This window comes from Mustelus asterias, chromosome 13 (genome assembly GCF_964213995.1).
Source record: "Mustelus asterias chromosome 13, sMusAst1.hap1.1, whole genome shotgun sequence".
NCBI lineage: Eukaryota > Metazoa > Chordata > Chondrichthyes > Carcharhiniformes > Triakidae > Mustelus > Mustelus asterias.
In genome coordinates this window covers 1,788,502-1,808,013 of record NC_135813.1, presented here as the reverse complement: position 1 = coordinate 1,808,013, position 19,512 = coordinate 1,788,502, and the positions used below count along the sequence as shown (strand labels likewise).

Sequence of the window (19,512 nt, the reverse complement as noted above, 5' to 3'; positions counted from 1 at the left end):
TGATGGGGACAGTGTAGAGGGAGCTTTACTCTGTATCTTTTGCCTGTGGTGCTGGTTGCTTGATGCTGATTTTTGGTTTGCTAATTTGACCAGTCATTAACATTTTGACAGACTGACTATCGAATCTCTCTTTACCCCTTCCCACAGGGTGTGTGATCAGTCAAATGTTGGTGAGAGTATTCTCGGAGGAGCAGGAGTGCGGATCCTGCTGTTCTACTCACCAGGGGTCCGGGAAGGCCTCGTTCTCCAGTGAACCCTCTCAGACCAGGGGGGCCATCCTTCCCAGGAGGCCCTGCAGGACCTGGATCGCCCTGAGGAGGAGAGAGAGGAAAGCGTTAGTAAATATGGACACAATCCACTCAACAGGGAACTAACGGCCACCAGAAACCAGTCGCCACAAGACATTGTGATTTAATAAAATTACCTTGATCGTTCTTCGTTTTTCAGGATTCCGGGCCACAACATTTTCCACAGTTTAAACCTTTCTGTGGAGATGCCGGCGTTGGACAGTAAGAAGTCTCACGACACCAGGGTAAAGTCCAACAGGTTTATTTGGTAGCACGAGCTTTCGGAGTCTCGCTCCTTCATCAGGTGAGTGAGAAATTGTGTTCACAACTCCTCACTCACCTGAAGAAGGAGTAGCGCTCCGAAAGCTTGTGCTACCAAATAAACCTGTTGGATTTTAACCTGGTGTCGTGAGACTTTTAAACCTTTCTCCAGAGACTCGAGACAAATTCTAGACTGAAACTCTCCTGCAGTACAGAGGGGGTGCCGCACTGTCAGAGGGTCAGTGCTGAGGGAGTGCCGCACTGTCAGAGGGTCAGTACTGAGGGAGTGCTGCACTGTCAGAGGGTCAGTACTGAGGGAGTGCTGCACTGTCAGAGGGTCAGTACTGAGGGAGTGCCGCACTGTCAGAGGGTCAGTACTGAGGGAGTGCCGCACTGTCAGGGCGTCAGTACTGAGGGAGTCCGCACTGTGAGAGGGTCAGTGCTGAGGGAGTGCTGCACTGTCAGAGGGTCAGTGCTGAGGGAGTGTCACACTGTCAGAGGGTCAGTACTGAGGGAGTGCTGCACTGTCAGAGGGTCAGTACTGAGGGAGTGCCGCACTGTCAGAGGGTCAGTACTGAGGGAGTGCTGCACTGTCAGAGGGTCAGTGCTGAGGGAGTGCTGCACTGTCAGAGGGTCAGTACTGAGGGAGTGCCGCACTGTCAGAGGGTCAGTACTGAGGGAGTGCCGCACTGTCAGAGGGTCAGTGCTGAGGGAGTGCCGCACTGTCAGAGGGTCAGTACTGAGGGAGTGCCGCACTGTCAGAGGGTCAGTACTGAGGGAGTGCTGCACTGTCAGAGGGTCAGTGCTGAGGGAGTGCTGCACTGTCAGAGGGTCAGTACTGAGGGAGTGCTGCACTGTCAGAGGGTCAGTACTGAGGGAGTGCCGCACTGTCAGAGGGTCAGTACTGAGGGAGTGCCGCACTGTCAGAGGGTCAGTGCTGAGGGAGTGCTGCACTGTCAGAGGGTCAGTACTGAGGGAGTGTCACACTGTCAGAGGGTCAGTACTGAGGGAGTGCTGCACTGTCAGAGGGTCAGTACTGAGGGAGTGTCACACTGTCAGAGGGTCAGTGCTGAGGGAGTGCTGCACGGTCAGAGGGTCAGTACTGAGGGAGTGCTGCACTGTCAGAGGGTCAGTACTGAGGGAGTGCCGCACTGTCAGAGCGTCAGTGCTGAGGGAGGGACGCACTGTCAGAGGATCAGTGCTGAGGGAGTGTCACACTGTCAGAGGGTCAGTGCTGAGGGAGTGCCGCACTGCCAGAGGGTTAGTACTGAAGGAGTGCCGCACTGTCAGAGGGTCAGGACTGAGGGAGTGCCGCACTGTCAGAGGGTCAGTGCTGAGGGAGTGCCGCACTGTCAGAGGGTCAGTGCTGAGGGAGTGTCACACTGTCAGAGGGTCAGTACTGAGGGAGTGCTGCACTGTCAGAGGGTCAGTACTGAGGGAGTGTCACACTGTCAGAGGGTCAGTGCTGAGGGAGTGCTGCACGGTCAGAGGGTCAGTACTGAGGGAGTGTCACACTGTCAGAGGGTCAGTGCTGAGGGAGTGCTGCACGGTCAGAGGGTCAGTACTGAGGGAGTGCTGCACTGTCAGAGGGTCAGTACTGAGGGAGTGCCGCACTGTCAGAGGGTCAGTGCTGAGGGAGTGCCGCACTGTCAGAGGGTCAGTTTGCTAAATTTTGTACTCATTACCTGTGGCGATTCCAGTAACTGATGTCACGCCAGAAAATGTGCCGTCTCCAGACTTCACAGAGAGTTCCGGGTCATGGGTCAAACACTCACCTTTGAACCTTCCTTCCCAGCAGAGCCTGGCAGACCTTGTTCTCCAGGGGGTCCAGGGGGACCCGGGTGACCACGTTCCCCGAGGGGGCCAGTCTCTCCTGTGGGACCCTGACAGGGTAGAACAGCCACAAACACAGTGAGACACAGAACCAGCCTTCCACATCCTCCCGTCTCCGCGCTAACCCCAACTCCCAACTTTGCCCGTCAAAACCCCTGTCACAGATTGAAGCGCCGGGCTTTAAAAACCCCCGTCCCCTCGATGAAGCTGGGACAGTTTGATTGAAGAATTTGCAGACAGATTGATCCTGATCTGATTGGTCACAGGATGGGGATGAATCCTTCCTGAATTCGGGATTTGGTGGCTGCTTTGCCTCTTGTCTGATGTTAACAATAAATTATCTGGATAGAAACCTGCTCACGGATTGTGTCCACATTCTGGCCCATTTTCAACGGGGATGAGGTGGAACTTGTCCTGTTCGAGAGTCGTGAATCTTTCAAACTCTCTTCCTGAGCAGGTGACGGAAGCCGAGAGTTTGGAAGTGTTCCAGGTGGAACAAGGGGTGGAGGGTTATTGGTAGGTGGGGTTAATGAGGGGGTGAAGGGTTATCAGGGGTGGGGTTAATGAGGGGGTGAAGGGTTATCGGGGGCGTGGGGTTAATGAGGGGGTGAAGGGTTATCGGGGGTGGGGTTAATGAGGGGGTGAAGGGTTATCGGGGCGTGGGGTTAATGAGGGGGTGAAGTGTTATCAGGGCGTGGGGTTAACAAGGGGGTGAAGGGTTATCGGGGGTGGGGTTAACGAGGGGGTGAAGGGTTATCGGGGGTGAAGGGTTTTTGGGGGTGGGGTTAACAAGAGGGTGAAGGGTTAACGGTGGGTGGGGTTAATGAGGGGGTGAAGGGTTATCGGGGTGGGGTTATCGGGGTGGGGTTAACGAGGAGGTGAAGGGTTATCGGGGGTGGGGTTAACGAGGGGGTGAAGGGTTATCGGGGGGTGAAGGGTTTTTGGGGGTGGGGTTAACGAGGGGGTGAAGGGTTATTGGGGTGGGGTTATCGGGGGTGGGGTTAACAAGGGGGTGAAGGGTTATCGGGGGTGGGGTTAACGAGGGGGTGAAGGGTTATCGGGGTCGGGTTATCGGGGGTGGGGTTAACGAGGGGGTGAAGGGTTATCGGGGTGGGGTTATCGGGCGTGGGGTTAACGAGGGGGTGAAGGGTTATCGGGGGTGGGGTTAACGAGGAGGTGAAGGGTATTGGGGAGTTGGTGGGATGTAGATTTGAGGGTACTGTCGGGTTAGCCATGATCGTATTGAAGGGTGGGGCAGACTCGAGGGGCAGAGTAGCCTCCTCCTGTTCCTTGTTTGTATGTTTCAGACGGCAATGTGAGCAGGAGAAACAAACTGAACACAAGCTGGAAACGGGAAACGGGAAACGCGTTTGAATGAAGCACAGATCATCAACTCACAGAAACTAATGTCCCATTTAAATTTGGACATGTTTGGTGTGAAGTTGCTCCCATGAAGTTGGGTGGGAGGGTGAACTGTGCTGAGGATGCAGAGATCCTTCAGAATGATCTGGACAGGTTGGGTGAGTGGGCTAATCAATGGCAGATGCAGTATAATTTGGATAAATGTGAGGTTATTCACTTTGGATGCAAAAACAAGGCGGCAGATTATTACCTGAATGGGTGTAAATTGGGAGAGGGGAGTGTGCAGTGGGACCTGGGTGTCCTTGTGCACCAGTCGCTGAAGGTAAGCATGCAGGTGCAGCAGGCGGTAAAGAAGGCAAATGGTATGTTGGCCTTCATTGCGAGAGGTTTTGAGTACAGGAGCAGGGATGTGTTGTTACGATTATACAGGGCCTTGGTGAGGCCACACCTAGAATATTGTGTGCAGTTTTGGTCTCCTTTTCTGAGGAAGGATGTTCTTGCCGTCGAGGGAGTGCAGCGAAGGTTTACCAGGCTGATTCCGGGGATGGCGGGACTGATGTATGAGGAGAAATTGACTCGGTTAGGATTGTTTTCGCTGGAGTTCAGACAAATGAGGGGGGATCTCACAGAGACTAATAAAATTCTAACAGGACTAGACAGGGTAGATGCAGGGAGGATGTTCCCGATGGTGGGGGGAGTCCAGAACCAGGGGTCACAGTCTGAGGATTCAGGGTAGACCATTTAGGACGGAGGTGAGGAGACATTTCTTCACCCAAAGAGTGGTGAGCCTGTGGAATTCATTACCACAGGAAGTAGTTGATGCCAAAACATTGAATGTATTCAAGAGGCGGCTGGATATAGCACTTGGGATGAATGGGATCAAAGGTTATGGGGAGAAAGCAGGATTAGACTATTGAGTTGGACAATCAGCCATGACCCTAATGAATGGCGGAGCAGGCTCGAAGGGCCGAATGGCCTCCTCCTGCTCTTATCTTCTATGTTTCCGTGTACAGAGTGCCCCCGTGTCTGTGTACAGTGTCCCCGTGTCCATGCACTGTGTTCTAGAGCGTACAGTCAGTAGGACAGACCCAGAGTCGGGGAGATATCCCAGCATGAACTCGAATCCTCCGCACCAGCTACTCAAACTCTATTCTGTGATTTTAAACTTCCTGTGAGTTTCTGACATGAATTTTGAACGATTCTGTACTCACCTGTGGACCGACCACTCCAGGAGGACCCGGTGGCCCCGTTTTCCCTTGGAAGCCCTGCGGAAAAAACGTGCAAGATCAGTAACATCTGGCGTGAAACCTCACCAGCAACGATTCAGCCGGAGAGCAGATAGAGTCAACTCAGAACCACTCAGCCTGGGAGGGAGACACAGGGTGAGGCAATGACAGTGTGGCACTCCCTCAGTACTAACCCTCTGATACAGGGTGAGACGCACAGGGTAATGCATGAGGTGATGCACGGGGTGATACAAGCTGATTCAGGAAGGATGTTTTCCCTGGTCGAGTGTCTAGAACCAGGGGCCACAGACTCAGGATAAGGGGCGGGTCATTGCGATGAGATGGAGAATTCTGGAGGCGGCTGAATCTCTGGAATTCTCTGGGCTGCAGAATCGGAAACATTCAGCAAGTTCGAGACAGAAATCGAGAGCTTTCTACACATTTGAGATGTGAAAGGATAAGGGGAGAATGTGGGAAAATGGCACTGAGCTTGGATATCAACTGTGATCAGTTTGAATGGCAGAGCAGTCCCGATGGGCTGAATGGCCTGCTCCTGCTACCCATTTACCACATTCCACACAATGTTCAGTACCAAGGCTCCAGTGACGCAGCTTCTTTCTAACATTCATCGAGTCTTCAATCAGAACATAGTGAAGCCTGTTTCACAGCTCCACAAACCATCCCAGGTAAATGCAGTCACCCTGGGATGGAATTGGGGTGGAATTGGGGTGGAGTTGGGGTGTAGTTGGGGTGTAGTTGGGGTGTAGTTGGGGTGTAGTTGGGGTGTAGTTGGGGTGGAGTTGGGGTGGAGTTGGGGTGTAGTTGGGGTGGAGTTGGGGTGGAGTTGGGGTGTAGTTGGGGTGTAGTTGGGGTGTAGTTGGGGTGTAGTTGGGGTGGAGTTGGGGTGTAGTTGGGGTGGAGTTGGGGTGTAGTTGGGGTGGAATTGGGGTGTAGTTGGGGTGTAGTTGGGGTGTAGTTGGGGTGTAGTTGGGGTGGAGTTGGGGTGTAGTTGGGGTGTAGTTGGGGTGTAGTTGGGGTGTAGTTGGGGTGGAGTTGGGGTGGAGTTGGGGTGGAATTGGGGTGTAGTTGGGGTGGAATTGGGGTGGAATTGGGGTGTAGTTGGGGTGTAGTTGGGGTGTAGTTGGGGTGTAGTTGGGGTGTAGTTGGGGTGGAGTTGGGGTGTAGTTGGGGTGGAATTGGGGTGTAGTTGGGGTGGAATTGGGGTGTAGTTGGGGTGGAGTTGGGGTGTAGTTGGGGTGGAGTTGGGGTGTAGTTGGGGTGGAGTTGGGGTGGAGTTGGGGTGGAGTTGGGGTGGAGTTGGGGTGGAATTGGGGTGGAATTGGGGTGTAGTTGGGGTGTAGTTGGGGTGGAATTGGGGTGGAGTTGGGGTGTAGTTGGGGTGGAGTTGGGGTGTAGTTGGGGTGTAGTTGGGGTGGAATTGGGGTGGAGTTGGGGTGTAGTTGGGGTGTAGTTGGGGTGTAGTTGGGGTGTAGTTGGGGTGGAGTTGGGGTGTAGTTGGGGTGTAGTTGGGGTGGAGTTGGGGTGGAGTTGGGGTGGAGTTGGGGTGTAGTTGGGGTGTAGTTGGGGTGTAGTTGGGGTGGAGTTGGGGTGGAGTTGGGGTGTAGTTGGGGTGGAGTTGGGGTGGAGTTGGGGTGGAGTTGGGGTGTAGTTGGGGTGGAGTTGGGGTGGAGTTGGGGTGTAGTTGGGGTGGAGTTGGGGTGGAGTTGGGGTGGAGTTGGGGTGTAGTTGGGGTGTAGTTGGGGTGTAGTTGGGGTGGAATTGGGGTGGAGTTGGGGTGGAGTTGGGGTGTAGTTGGGGTGGAGTTGGGGTGTAGTTGGGGTGGAGTTGGGGTGTAGTTGGGGTGGAGTTGGGGTGTAGTTGGGGTGGAGTTGGGGTGTAGTTGGGGTGTAGTTGGGGTGTAGTTGGGGTGGAGTTGGGGTGTAGTTGGGGTGTAGTTGGGGTGGAGTTGGGGTGTAGTTGGGGTGGAATTGGGGTGGAGTTGGGGTGTAGTTGGGGTGGAGTTGGGGTGGAATTGGGGTGGAGTTGGGGTGTAGTTGGGGTGTAGTTGGGGTGTAGTTGGGGTGGAGTTGGGGTGTAGTTGGGTGGAGTTGGGGTGTAGTTGGGGTGTAGTTGGGGTGTAGTTGGGGTGGAATTGGGGTGGAGTTGGGGTGTAGTTGGGGTGGAATTGGGGTGGAGTTGGGGTGTAGTTGGGGTGGAGTTGGGGTGTAGTTGGGGTGGAATTGGGGTGGAGTTGGGGTGGAGTTGGGGTGTAGTTGGGGTGGAGTTGGGGTGGAATTGGGGTGGAGTTGGGGTGTAGTTGGGGTGGAATTGGGGTGGAGTTGGGGTGTAGTTGGGGTGTAGTTGGGGTGGAGTTGGGGTGTAGTTGGGGTGGAGTTGGGGTGGAGTTGGGGTGGAATTGGGGTGGAGTTGGGGTGTAGTTGGGGTGGAGTTGGGGTGGAGTTGGGGTGGAGTTGGGGTGGAGTTGGGGTGGAGTTGGGGTGTAGTTGGGGTGTAGTTGGGGTGTAGTTGGGGTGGAGATGGGGTGGAATTGGGGTGGAGTTGGGGTGTAGTTGGGGTGTAGTTGGGGTGGAGTTGGGGTGGAGTTGGGGTGGAGTTGGGGTGGAGTTGGGGTGTAGTTGGGGTGGAGTTGGGGTGGAGTTGGGGTGTAGTTGGGGTGTAGTTGGGGTGGAGTTGGGGTGGAATTGGGGTGGAGTTGGGGTGTAGTTGGGGTGTAGTTGGGGTGGAGTTGGGGTGTAGTTGGGGTGGAGTTGGGGTGGAGTTGGGGTGGAATTGGGGTGGAGTTGGGGTGTAGTTGGGGTGTAGTTGGGGTGGAGTTGGGGTGTAGTTGGGGTGTAGTTGGGGTGGAGTTGGGGTGGAGTTGGGGTGTAGTTGGGGTGTAGTTGGGGTGTAGTTGGGGTGGAGTTGGGGTGGAGTTGGGGTGGAGTTGGGGTGTAGTTGGGGTGGAATTGGGGTGTAGTTGGGGTGTAGTTGGGGTGTAGTTGGGGTGGAATTGGGGTGGAGTTGGGGTGGAGTTGGGGTGGAATTGGGGTGGAGTTGGGGTGTAGTTGGGGTGTAGTTGGGGTGGAGTTGGGGTGGAGTTGGGGTGTAGTTGGGGTGTAGTTGGGGTGGAATTGGGGTGGAGTTGGGGTGTAGTTGGGGTGTAGTTGGGGTGGACTTGGGGTGTAGTTGGGGTGTAGTTGGGGTGTAGTTGGGGTGGAGTTGGGTGTAGTTGGGGTGTAGTTGGGGTGTAGTTGGGGTGTAGTTGGGGTGTAGTTGGGGTGTAGTTGGGGTGTAGTTGGGGTGTAGTTGGGGTGGAGTTGGGGTGTAGTTGGGGTGGAGTTGGGGTGTAGTTGGGGTGTAGTTGGGGTGTAGTTGGGGTGGAGTTGGGGTGTAGTTGGGGTGGAATTGGGGTGGAGTTGGGGTGGAGTTGGGGTGGAATTGGGGTGGAGTTGGGGTGTAGTTGGGGTGTAGTTGGGGTGGAATTGGGGTGTAGTTGGGGTGGAGTTGGGGTGGAGTTGGGGTGGAGTTGGGGTGGAATTGGGGTGGAGTTGGGGTGGAGTTGGGGTGGAATTGGGGTGGAGTTGGGGTGTAGTTGGGGTGTAGTTGGGGTGGAGTTGGGGTGGAGTTGGGGTGTAGTTGGGGTGTAGTTGGGGTGGAGTTGGGGTGGAGTTGGGGTGGAGTTGGGGTGTAGTTGGGGTGTAGTTGGGGTGGAATTGGGGTGTAGTTGGGGTGGAATTGGGGTGGAGTTGGGGTGTAGTTGGGGTGTAGTTGGGGTGGAGTTGGGGTGGAATTGGGGTGTAGTTGGGGTGTAGTTGGGGTGGAGTTGGGGTGGAATTGGGGTGTAGTTGGGGTGTAGTTGGGGTGGAGTTGGGGTGGAATTGGGGTGTAGTTGGGGTGTAGTTGGGGTGTAGTTGGGGTGTAGTTGGGGTGTAGTTGGGGTGTAGTTGGGGTGTAGTTGGGGTGTAGTTGGGGTGTAGTTGGGGTGGAGTTGGGGTGTAGTTGGGGTGTAGTTGGGGTGGAGTTGGGGTGTAGTTGGGGTGTAGTTGGGGTGTAGTTGGGGTGTAGTTGGGGTGTAGTTGGGGTGTAGTTGGGGTGGAGTTGGGTGTAGTTGGGGTGTACTTGGGGTGGAGTTGGGGTGGAATTGGGGTGTAGTTGGGGTGTAGTTGGGGTGTAGTTGGGGTGGAGTTGGGGTGGAGTTGGGGTGTAGTTGGGGTGTAGTTGGGGTGGAGTTGGGGTGTAGTTGGGGTGTAGTTGGGGTGTAGTTGGGGTGTAGTTGGGGTGGAATTGGGGTGTAGTTGGGGTGTAGTTGGGGTGTAGTTGGGGTGGAGTTGGGGTGTAGTTGGGGTGTAGTTGGGGTGTAGTTGGGGTGTAGTTGGGGTGTAGTTGGGGTGTAGTTGGGGTGTAGTTGGGGTGGAGTTGGGGTGTAGTTGGGGTGTAGTTGGGGTGTAGTTGGGGTGTAGTTGGGGTGTAGTTGGGGTGTAGTTGGGGTGTAGTTGGGGTGTAGTTGGGGTGTAATCCTCAGCGAGTCACACACCCGATGGTGGGATTGCCTGGAGGACAGCTGAACTGTGCGCTTTGCTCTAACGGAAGGAAACATTCAGGAGCTGGAACTGAGGACGGAACCTCTCCAAACTCTTCCAGCAGAATTCCAGTCGTTTCCGGTCAACTATCTGATCTTGCTCAATCGTCACGGTGTGATTGGGTGGAAATGGACTTTGGATAAGAGGGGTCGGAATTGTCTACCATTCAGCTTTTTGTTGCGTTTGGAGCCGTGGCTACGCTTGGGGTCAGGGTCACGGTTGAGGTCACGGTCGGGGTCAGGAGGTCAGGGTCGGGTGAGGGCCAGGAGGTCAGGGTCGAGGACAGGTCAAGAGGTCGGGGTCAGGGTCAGGGTGAGGGTCAGGGTTGAGGTCAGGATGAGGATCAGGAGGCCAGGGTCAGGGTGATGGTCAGGGTGAGTGTCAGGGTGAGGAGGTCAGGGTGAGGGTCAGGGTGAGGAGGTCAGGGTGAGGGGTCTGGGTGATGGTCAGGGTGAGGGTCAGGGTGAGGAGGTCAGGGTGAGGGGTCAGGGTGAGGGGTCAGGGTGAGGGGTCAGGGTGATGGTCAGGTTGAGGGTCAGGGTGACGGTCAGGGTGAGAGTCAGGGGTCAGGGTGATGGTCAGGGTGAGAGGTCAGGGTGAGGGGTTAGGGTGAGGGAGTCAGGGTGAGGGGGTCAGGGTGACGGTCAGGGTGACGGTCAGGGTGACAGGTCAGAGTGAGGGGTCAGGGTGAGGGGGTCAGGGTGAGGGGGTCAGGGTGAGGGGGTCAGGGTGAGGGGGTCAGGGTGAGGGGGTCAGGGTGAAGGGTCAGGGTGAGGGTCAGGGATCAGGGTGAGGGTCAGGGGTCAGGGTGAGGGTAAGTCTCCCAAGCTCTCGGGGGAGGTGAAGGTGGCGTGAAGATTGTGAGGAAAAAGCTGAGTCAGCGACGGCGGATTGTGTGATTGGATGTTTTTTATTGTGAAAATATAACAAATTACACAAATCGAGGTCACATAATAAAACCAGCCTCAGTGTAACAATGCAACACGGAACAGCTCTGACACACCATCAACATGGCTACAACATAGCTCTAACACGGTGTCAACACGGCTATAACACAGCTCTGACACACCATCAACACGGCTACAACACAGCTCTGACACACCATCAACACGGCTACAACACAGCTCTGACACACCATCAACACGGCTACAACACAGCTCTGACACAGTGTCAACACGGCTACAACACAGCTCTGACACACCATCAACACGGCTACAACACAGCTCTGACACAGTGTCAACACGGCTACAACACAGCTCTGACACACCATCAACATGGCTACAACACAGCTCTGACACGGTGTCAACACGGCTACAACACAGCTCTGACACAGTGTCAACACGGCTACAACACAGCTCTGACACACCATCAACACGGCTACAACACAGCTCTGACATGGTGCCAACACGGCTACAACAGAGCTCTGACACACCATCATCATGGCTACAACATAGCTCTGACACAGTTTCAACACGGCTACAACACAGCTCTGACACGGTGTCAGCACGGCTACAACACAGCTCTGACACGGTGTCAACACGGCTACAACACAGCTCTGACACACCATCAACACGGCTACAACATAGCTCTAACATGGTGCCAACATGGCTACAACACAGCTCTGACATGGTGTCAACACGGCTACAACACAGCTCTGACATGGTGTCGACACGGCTACAACACAGCTCTGACATACCATCAACATGGCTACAACACAGCTCTGACACGGTGTCAACACAGCTACAACACAGCTCTGACACACCATCAACATGGCTACAACACAGCTCTGACACGGTGTCAACACGGCTACAACACAGCTCTGACACGGTGTCAACACGGCTACAACACGGCTCTGACACGCCAGCAACACGGCTACAACACTGCTCTGACACGGTGTCAACATGACTACAACACAGCTCTGACATGCCATCAACACAGCTACAACACAGCTCTGACACAGTTTCAACACGGCTACAACACAGCTCTGACACGGTGCCAACATGGCTATAACACAGCTCTGACACACCATCAACATGGCTACAACACAGCTCTGACACACCATCAACACGGCTACACCACAGCTCTAACACGGTGTCAGCACGGCTATAACACAGCTCTGACATACCATCAACACGGCTACAACACAGCTCTGACATGGTGTCAACACGGCTACAACACGGCTCTGACACACCATCAACATGGCTGCAACACAGCTCTGACATGCCATCAACACGGCTACAACACAGCTCTGACACGGTAATGTCGTGGCTCTGGCGCAGCTTCTACACAACTCAGCGCAGCTCCGAACAACATAAAGCTTGGACTGTTTTCTCTCGAGCAGAGATGTGTGAGGGGGACATGATTGAGGTGGATACGATATGAGGGGTATGGACAGGGTGAGTATGGAGCAGCTGTTCTCCTTGGTTGAGGGGTCAATCACGAGGGAGCAGAGTTTTAGGGTGAGGGGCAGGAGATTCAGAGGGGATTTGAGAAAATAAAATTCACACAGAGGGTGGTGGGAATCTGGAATGCACTGCCTGGGAAGGGAGTGGAGGCCGGAAACCTTACAACCTTTAAAAAGAATTTGGATGAGCATTTGAAATATCATAACATCTGTGGGGAACATGGGACCAGTGCTGGAAAATGGGATTAGTGCGACTTTAGTGGTAGTTATTGTTGGTGCAGACTCGATGAGCCGAAGGGCCTTTTCTGCACTGTACCACTCTATAACTGCATGACACAACACAACACAACGCAGAACAAGAGAATACAACTCAGCACAGGAAAACACAACACAACGCAGAACAACACAACACAGCGCAAAACAACACAACACAGCACAGAACACAAAACAACACAACACAACGCAGAACAACACAACACAGCGCAAAACAACACAACACAGAATAACACAAAACAACACAACACAGCACAGAACAACACAAAACAACACAACGCAGCGCAGAACAACACAAAACACAACACAGCGCAGAACAACACAACACAGCACAGAACAACACAAAACAACTCAGCACAGAACAGCAGAATACAACTCAGTGCAGAACAAGAGAATACAACTCAGTGCAGAACAAGAGAATACAACTCAGCAAAGGACAACACAACACAACACAGCGCAGAATAGCGCAGCACTACACAATGCTGAACTCAGCTCAGAAAAAAACATGTCAGCCCAGAACAAGAGAACATGGGTCAAAACATTATGACACAAAAGAGTAACAGAACACGACTCAGCGCAGAACAACACAACACAACCCAACGCAGAACAACACAACACAACAGAGCACAGAACAACGCAAGACAATCCAGCATAGAACACAACACAACACAGAACAGAACAACACGATACAATTCAGCACAGAACAACACATCACAACCCAGCGCAGAACAACACAACACTGCGCAGATCAACAGAACGCAACTCAGCGCAAAACAACACAACTCAACGCAGAACAACTCAACACAACTCAGCGCAGAACACAACACAACTCAGTGCAGAACACAATACAATTCAGCGCAGAACAACACAATGCATCTCAGCGCAGACAACACAACACAATTCAGCGCCGAAAACACAATACAACTCAGCGCAGAACAACACAGTTGAGAAAAAGGCAATGCAACACAACTAATCGTAGGAGACCACAACACGAAACAACACAACTCAGCACAGAACACAATGCAACTCAGCGCAGAACACAACACAACTCTGCGCAGAACAACACAATACAACACAGCGCAGAACAACAACACACAACCCAGGACAGCACAACACAGCACCTCAGTGCAAAACAACACAACATAACACAGCTCAGCTCAGAATAACACAACTCAGCGCAGAACAACACAAGCAGCGCAGAACAACACAATACATCTCAGCGCAGACAACACAACACAACTCAGCGCAGAACAACACAATGCAACACAGCACAGAACACAACACAATTCAGTGCACAACAACACATTGCAACTCAATGCAGAACAACACAACGCAACTCTGCGTAGAACACATTACTCAGTGCAGAACAACAAAACACAACCCAGAACAGCACAACACAGCACCTCGGTGCAGAATAACACATCACAGAACAACACAACACAACTCAGCTCAGCTCAGAATAACACAACACAGCGCAGCACAGAACACAATGCAACTCAGTGCAGAACAACACAACACAATTCAGCGCTGAACAACTCAACACAACTCAATGCAGAACAACACAATACAACTCAGCACAGAACAACGCAACCGAACTCTGTGCAGAACAACAGAACACAACTCAGCGCAATATAGCGCAGCACTACACAATGCTGAACTCAGCTCAGAAAAAAACATGTCAGCCCAGAACAAGAGAGCATGAGTCAAAACATTATGACACAAAAGAGTAACAGAACACGACTCAGCGCAGAACAACACAGTTGAGAAAAAGGCAATGCAACACAACTAATCATAGGAGACCACAACACGAAACAACACAACTCAGCACAGAACATAGAACATAGAACATTACAGCGCAGTACAGGCCCTTCGGCCCTCGGTGTTGCGCCGACCAGTGAAACCAATCTAAAGCCCCTCTAATCTACACTATTCCAATATCATCCATATGTTTATCCAATAACCATTGAATGCTCTTAATGTTGGAACAACACAACACAACTCAGCGCAGGGCAACACAGTTGAGAAAAAGGCAATGCAACACAACTAATCGTAGAAGACCACAACACGAAACAACACAACTCAGCACAGAACAACCCAATGCAACTCTGCGCAGAACACAACACAACTCTGCGCAGAACAACACAACACAACACTGGCCCGAAACAATACAGCATCTCAGTGCAGAACAACACAACACAACACAACACATATCAACACAACACAACTCAGCACAGAACAACTCAACACAACTCAATGCAGAACAACACAATACAACTCAGTGCAGAACAATGCAACACAACACTGCGCAGATCAACAGAACGCAACTCAGTGCAAAACAACACAACTCAGTGCAGAACAACACAATACAACTCAGTGCAGAACACAACGTAACACAGAACAACACAACACAACTCAACTCAACTCAGAACAACACAACACAGCGCAGAATAGCGCAGCACTACACATTGCAGAACTCAGCTCAGAAAACAACATGTCAGCCCAGAACAAGAGAACATGGGTCAAAACATTGACACAAAAGAGTAACAGAACACGACTCAGCGCAGAACAACACAGTTGAGAAAAAGGCAATGCAACACAACTAATTGTAGGAGACCACAAAACGAAACAACACAACTCAGCACAGAACAACACAACTCAGAGCAGAACACAACACATCACAGAATAACATAACACAATTCAGCACAGAACAACACAACTTAGCACAGAACAACACAACACAACACAGCCCAGAACACAGCACCTCTGTGCAGAACACAACACAGGACAGATCAACACAACACAACTCAGCTCAGAACTCAGTTCAGAACATCACAGTGTGACGATACTGTGCCGTTAAGAGAGTTCTTTTCTGGAATGTTGTGGTGAAGTTTGTGTTTATGATCAGCTCAGTTTACTGATGCTGAATTGCAGACAGCCGGCAGCTCGAATGCTGCTCCTGCAGAAGGTTTAATTGCTCCTAATTATTGGAGTCGTTGGTTTAATCTGGGCTGATGCATTATTGTTATTCTCAGCGTTGTCTCCTGGGGTTTTCAGAGCAGGGTTTTATTCAGTTGATTGACAAGAAAATCCTCTGAGTTGGTGAAACTAGGCTTGCGGGGAGGAAAAGCAGGGATTTGCAGTTTGAATTTGAAAAGTAGAAGTAGCTTTTTTCCTCTCTCTCTCCTTCCAGAAATTGAGGTCTGGAACCTGCGAGAAAATAGGAATCTCTTTCCCAGGGATCTGCAAAAGGCAAGAGGTGTTTTCACCCCCTCTCACTCTGAGGTTTGGCTGTGTGAAGACAGGTCTTTCTCTGGAGGCTGCTGTCTGAGAGTCAGAAGACAGAGGTCTCTCTGTATCTCTGTGCAGAGGCATTAAAAGGCTGGAGGACTGAAAACTGACGTAAGCCCGTGTGTCTTGCTGACTGATTCTGGAGAGGAGATAATGGGTGGGATTTGAGGGCCTCGACCATCTCAAAACTGTAAAATCCTGTCTGAGGTCAACAGACCTTCCCATGGTCTGTCCCTCGCCCACTCCGATTCCTGTGGCGGGATAGTATAATTCTGGCCTATGTCTAGGGGACACTCCAAGACCATCAGGACTCTGCCCCCTCATTGACGGCATGTTCCCCCACTCTCTCCCCAACAAAGATCACTGGCATCGAGACATTGTGGCCCTCCCAATGGGTCCCCTTCACAAACCCCCAACCTCCCAGTCACTAAAGCAGCCTTCTGTCATCACCCTCTGTCTCCTACAACTGAGCCAATTTTGAATCCACTTTATCAAATTACCCTGTATCCCGTGTGAATTTACCTTCTTTACAAGTCTCCCATGTGGAACCCTGTCAAAGGCTTTGCTGAAATCCATATAAACTACATCGACTGCACTACCCTCGTCCACACAGCTGGTCACCTCCTCAAAAAATTCAATCAAATTTGTTAGGTGTGACCTCCCTCTGACGAAGCCATGCTGACTCTCCCTGATCAAGCTTTGCCTCTCCAAGTGGAGATAGATTCTCTCCTTCAGAAGTTTCTCCAATAGTTTCCCTACCACTGACATGAGACTCACTGGTCTGTCGTTCCCTGGTTTATTTCTACAACTCTTCTTAAATAGTGGAACTACTTTAGCTGTTCTCCAGTTGTCTAGCACCTCCCCCCGTGGCCAGAGAGCAATTGAAAAAATGGACTACTTCTGCTCCTTCTTTGCACATTTGTATGTCCGCGTGTTCCAGTTTCCCCGGTGATTTTCCTAATCTGTTGGCTCCCTGGTCTGAAGAGGGGGTAATGCTGGGATGGAGGGAATGGCATACGTTGTCCATACTCTGTGAAGTTATATTAAGATGCAATGCTGCCCTGTCGGCTCTTGTGGTCCCCAACGTCTGTACACAGCAGCACACACTGGACAGCGATCGGGGAGATCAGCCCAGCTGGGGAATGAGGTTAATCACACACTGCTCACCAACAATGCTGCATTAACTCTTCACCCATCCTGCAAGGAGCAGCTTACACCAAATTCAGTCTGTCACGTTACGTGCAGAGAATTTAATCTCTTTAATTTAATCTCTTCTAGAGTTGGTGATCCTTAGGAACCTGGAGACACCCAACCTGAAACTGACCTGGACCAGCTGCCCATGTGGGACCAGCGGCCAGTGCTGCGGCCCCAGAGCTTCCACCTTCTCCCATCGGGAAAAAGATACAAAAGTCTGAGGTCACGTACCGACCGACTCAAGAACAGCTTCTTCCCTGCTGCTGTCAGACTTTTGAATGGACCTACCTCACATTAAGTTGATCTTTCTCTACACCCTAGCTATGACTGTAACACCACATTCTGCACTCTCTCCTTTCCTTCTCTATGAACGGTATGCTTTGTCTGTATTGCACGCAAGAAACAATACTTTTTGCTGTATGCGGAGGGGTAAAAGGGGGACACGGGAGAGGGTAGGGGGCAGATGAGGGAGGGGGTGAGGGGGGTGGGGGAGTGGGGGAATGGGGGTGAGGGGGGTGGAGGAGTGGGGGGTGAGGGGGGTGGGGGAGTGGGGGGTGAGGGGGGTGGGGGAGTGGGGGTTGGGGGAATGGGGGTGAGAGGGGTGGGGGAGTGTGGGGTGGGGGAATGGGGGTGATGGGGGGTGGGGGAATGGGGGTGAGGAGGGGTGGGGGAATGGGGGTGGGGGGGCGGGGGAATGGGGGTGAGGGGGGTGGGGGAATGGGGGTGAGGGGGTGGGGGAATGGGGGTGAGGGGGTGGGGGAATGGGGGTGAGGGGATGGGGGTGATGGGGGTGGGGGAGTGGGGGTGAGGGGGGGTGGGGGAGTGGAGGGGTGGGGGAGTGGGGGTGAGGGAGTGGAGGGGTGGGGGAGTGGGGGTGAGGGGGTGGGGGAATGGGGGTGGGGGGGGTGGGGGAATGGGGGTGAGGGGATGGGGGTGATGGGGGTGGGGGAGTGGGGGTGAGGGGGGTGGGGGAGTGGAGGGGTGGGGGGTGGGGGAGTGGGGGTGAGCGGGGGTGGGGGAGTGGGGGTGAGGGTGGGTGGGGGAGTGTGGGGTGGGGGAATGGGGGTGAGGGGGGTGGGGGAATGGGGGTGAGGGGGTTGGGGGAATGGGGGTGAGGGGGGTGGGGGAATGGGGGTGAGGGGGTGGGGGAATGGGGGTGAGGGGATGGGGGTGATGGGGGTGGGGGAGTGGGGGTGAGGGGGGGTGGGGGAGTGGAGGGGTGGGGGAGTGGGGGTGAGGGGGGGTGGGGGAGTGGAGGGGTGGGGGAGTGGGGGTGAGGGAGTGGAGGGGTGGGGGAGTGGGGGTGAGGGGGTGGGGGAATGGGGGTGAGGGGGGGTGGGGGAATGGGGGTGAGGGGATGGGGGTGATGGGGGTGGGGGAGTGGGGGTGAGGGGGGTGGGGGAGTGGAGGGGTGGGGGGTGGGGGAGTGGGGGTGAGCGGGGGTGGGGGAGTGGGGGTGAGGGTGGGTGGGGGAGTGTGGGGTGGGGGAATGGGGGTGAGGGGGGTGGGGGAATGGGGGTGAGGGGGTTGGGGGAATGGGGGTGAGGGGGGTGGGGAATGGGGGTGAGGGGGTGGGGGAATGGGGGTGAGGGGATGGGGGTGATGGGGGTGGGGGAGTGGGGGTGAGGGGGGGTGGGGGAGTGGAGGGGTGGGGGAGTGGGGGTGAGGGAGTGGAGGGGTGGGGGAGTGGGGGTGAGGGGGTGGGGGAATGGGGGTGAGGGGGGGTGGGGGAATGGGGGTGAGGGGATGGGGGTGATGGGGGTGGGGGAGTGGGGGTGAGGGGGGTGGGGGAGTGGAGGGGTGGGGGGTGGGGGAGTGGGGGTGAGCGGGGGTGGGGGAGTGGGGGTGAGGTTGGGTGGGGGAGTGTGGGGTGGGGGAATGGGGGTGAGGGGGGTGGGGGAATGCGGGTGAGGGGGTTGGGGGAATGGGGGTGAGGGGGGTGGGGGAATGGGGGTGAGGGGGGGGTGGGGGAATGGGGGTGAGGGGGGGTGGGGGAATGGGGGTGAGGGGGGTGGGGGAATGGGGGTGAGGGGGTGGGGGAATGGGGGTGGGGGAATGGGGGTGAGGAGGGGTGGGGGAATGGGGGTGAGGGGGTGGGGGAATGGGGCTGAGGGGGGTGGGGGAGTGGGCGTGAGGGAGTGGAGGGGTGGGGGAGTGGGGGGGGGTGGGGGAGTGGGGGGGGGTGGGGGAGTGGGGCTGAGGGGGGGTGGGGGAATGGGGGTGAGGGGGGGTGGGGGAGTGGGGGTGAGGGGGTGGGGGAGTGGGGGTGAGGGGGGTTGGAGGAGTGGGGTGAGGCAAGGGGAATGGGGGTGAGACAAGGGGGGGGAGGTGAGACAAGGGGAGGGGGGTGAGGGAGGGTGAGGGGGTGAGGGAGGGGGTGAGGGAGGGGGAGGGGGTGAGGGAGGGGGTGACGGAGGGGAAGGGGGTGAGGGAGGGGGGCGGGGGTGAGGGAGGGGGAGAGGGAGGGGGTGGGGGAGGGGGTGAGGGAGGGGGAGGGGGTGAGGGAGGGGGTGAGGGAGGGGGAGGGGGGTGAAGGAGGGGGGGCAGTGAATGGGGGTTGGGATTCACTGCGATTTATCGATGTTTGTGGGTAAGGGGATTAAGGGTAACGGAAGCAAGGAGGTTTCGTGCTACAGATCAACCTGAACCGAACTGAATGGTGGGATAGGCTTGAGGGACTGAATGGCCTCCTCCTATTGCTAAGCACATATTATGGGATTGAAGTCACATGTACTCCAGATCAGAAAGGCTGACTGGATCCCTTTTCCCGATGGACATTATCTCCGTATCCACTCAGATACAAT

The 19,512-nt window shown here is 54.5% G+C and overlaps 1 protein-coding gene across 1 annotated transcript in view; it reads right to left on the bottom strand.

Moving 5' to 3' along the window:
- The window catches only part of col5a1 (procollagen, type V, alpha 1), a 160,251-nt gene that overhangs the window by 56,461 nt on the left and 84,278 nt on the right, over positions 1-19,512 (bottom strand). The window contains exons 29-31 of the mRNA XM_078226156.1: positions 4,955-5,008; positions 2,324-2,431; positions 222-311 (exon numbers count right to left, since the gene is read on the bottom strand). Of these exons, the coding sequence (XP_078082282.1) occupies positions 222-311; positions 2,324-2,431; positions 4,955-5,008 (252 nt within the window). The remainder of the gene's footprint in view (positions 1-221; positions 312-2,323; positions 2,432-4,954; positions 5,009-19,512) is intronic.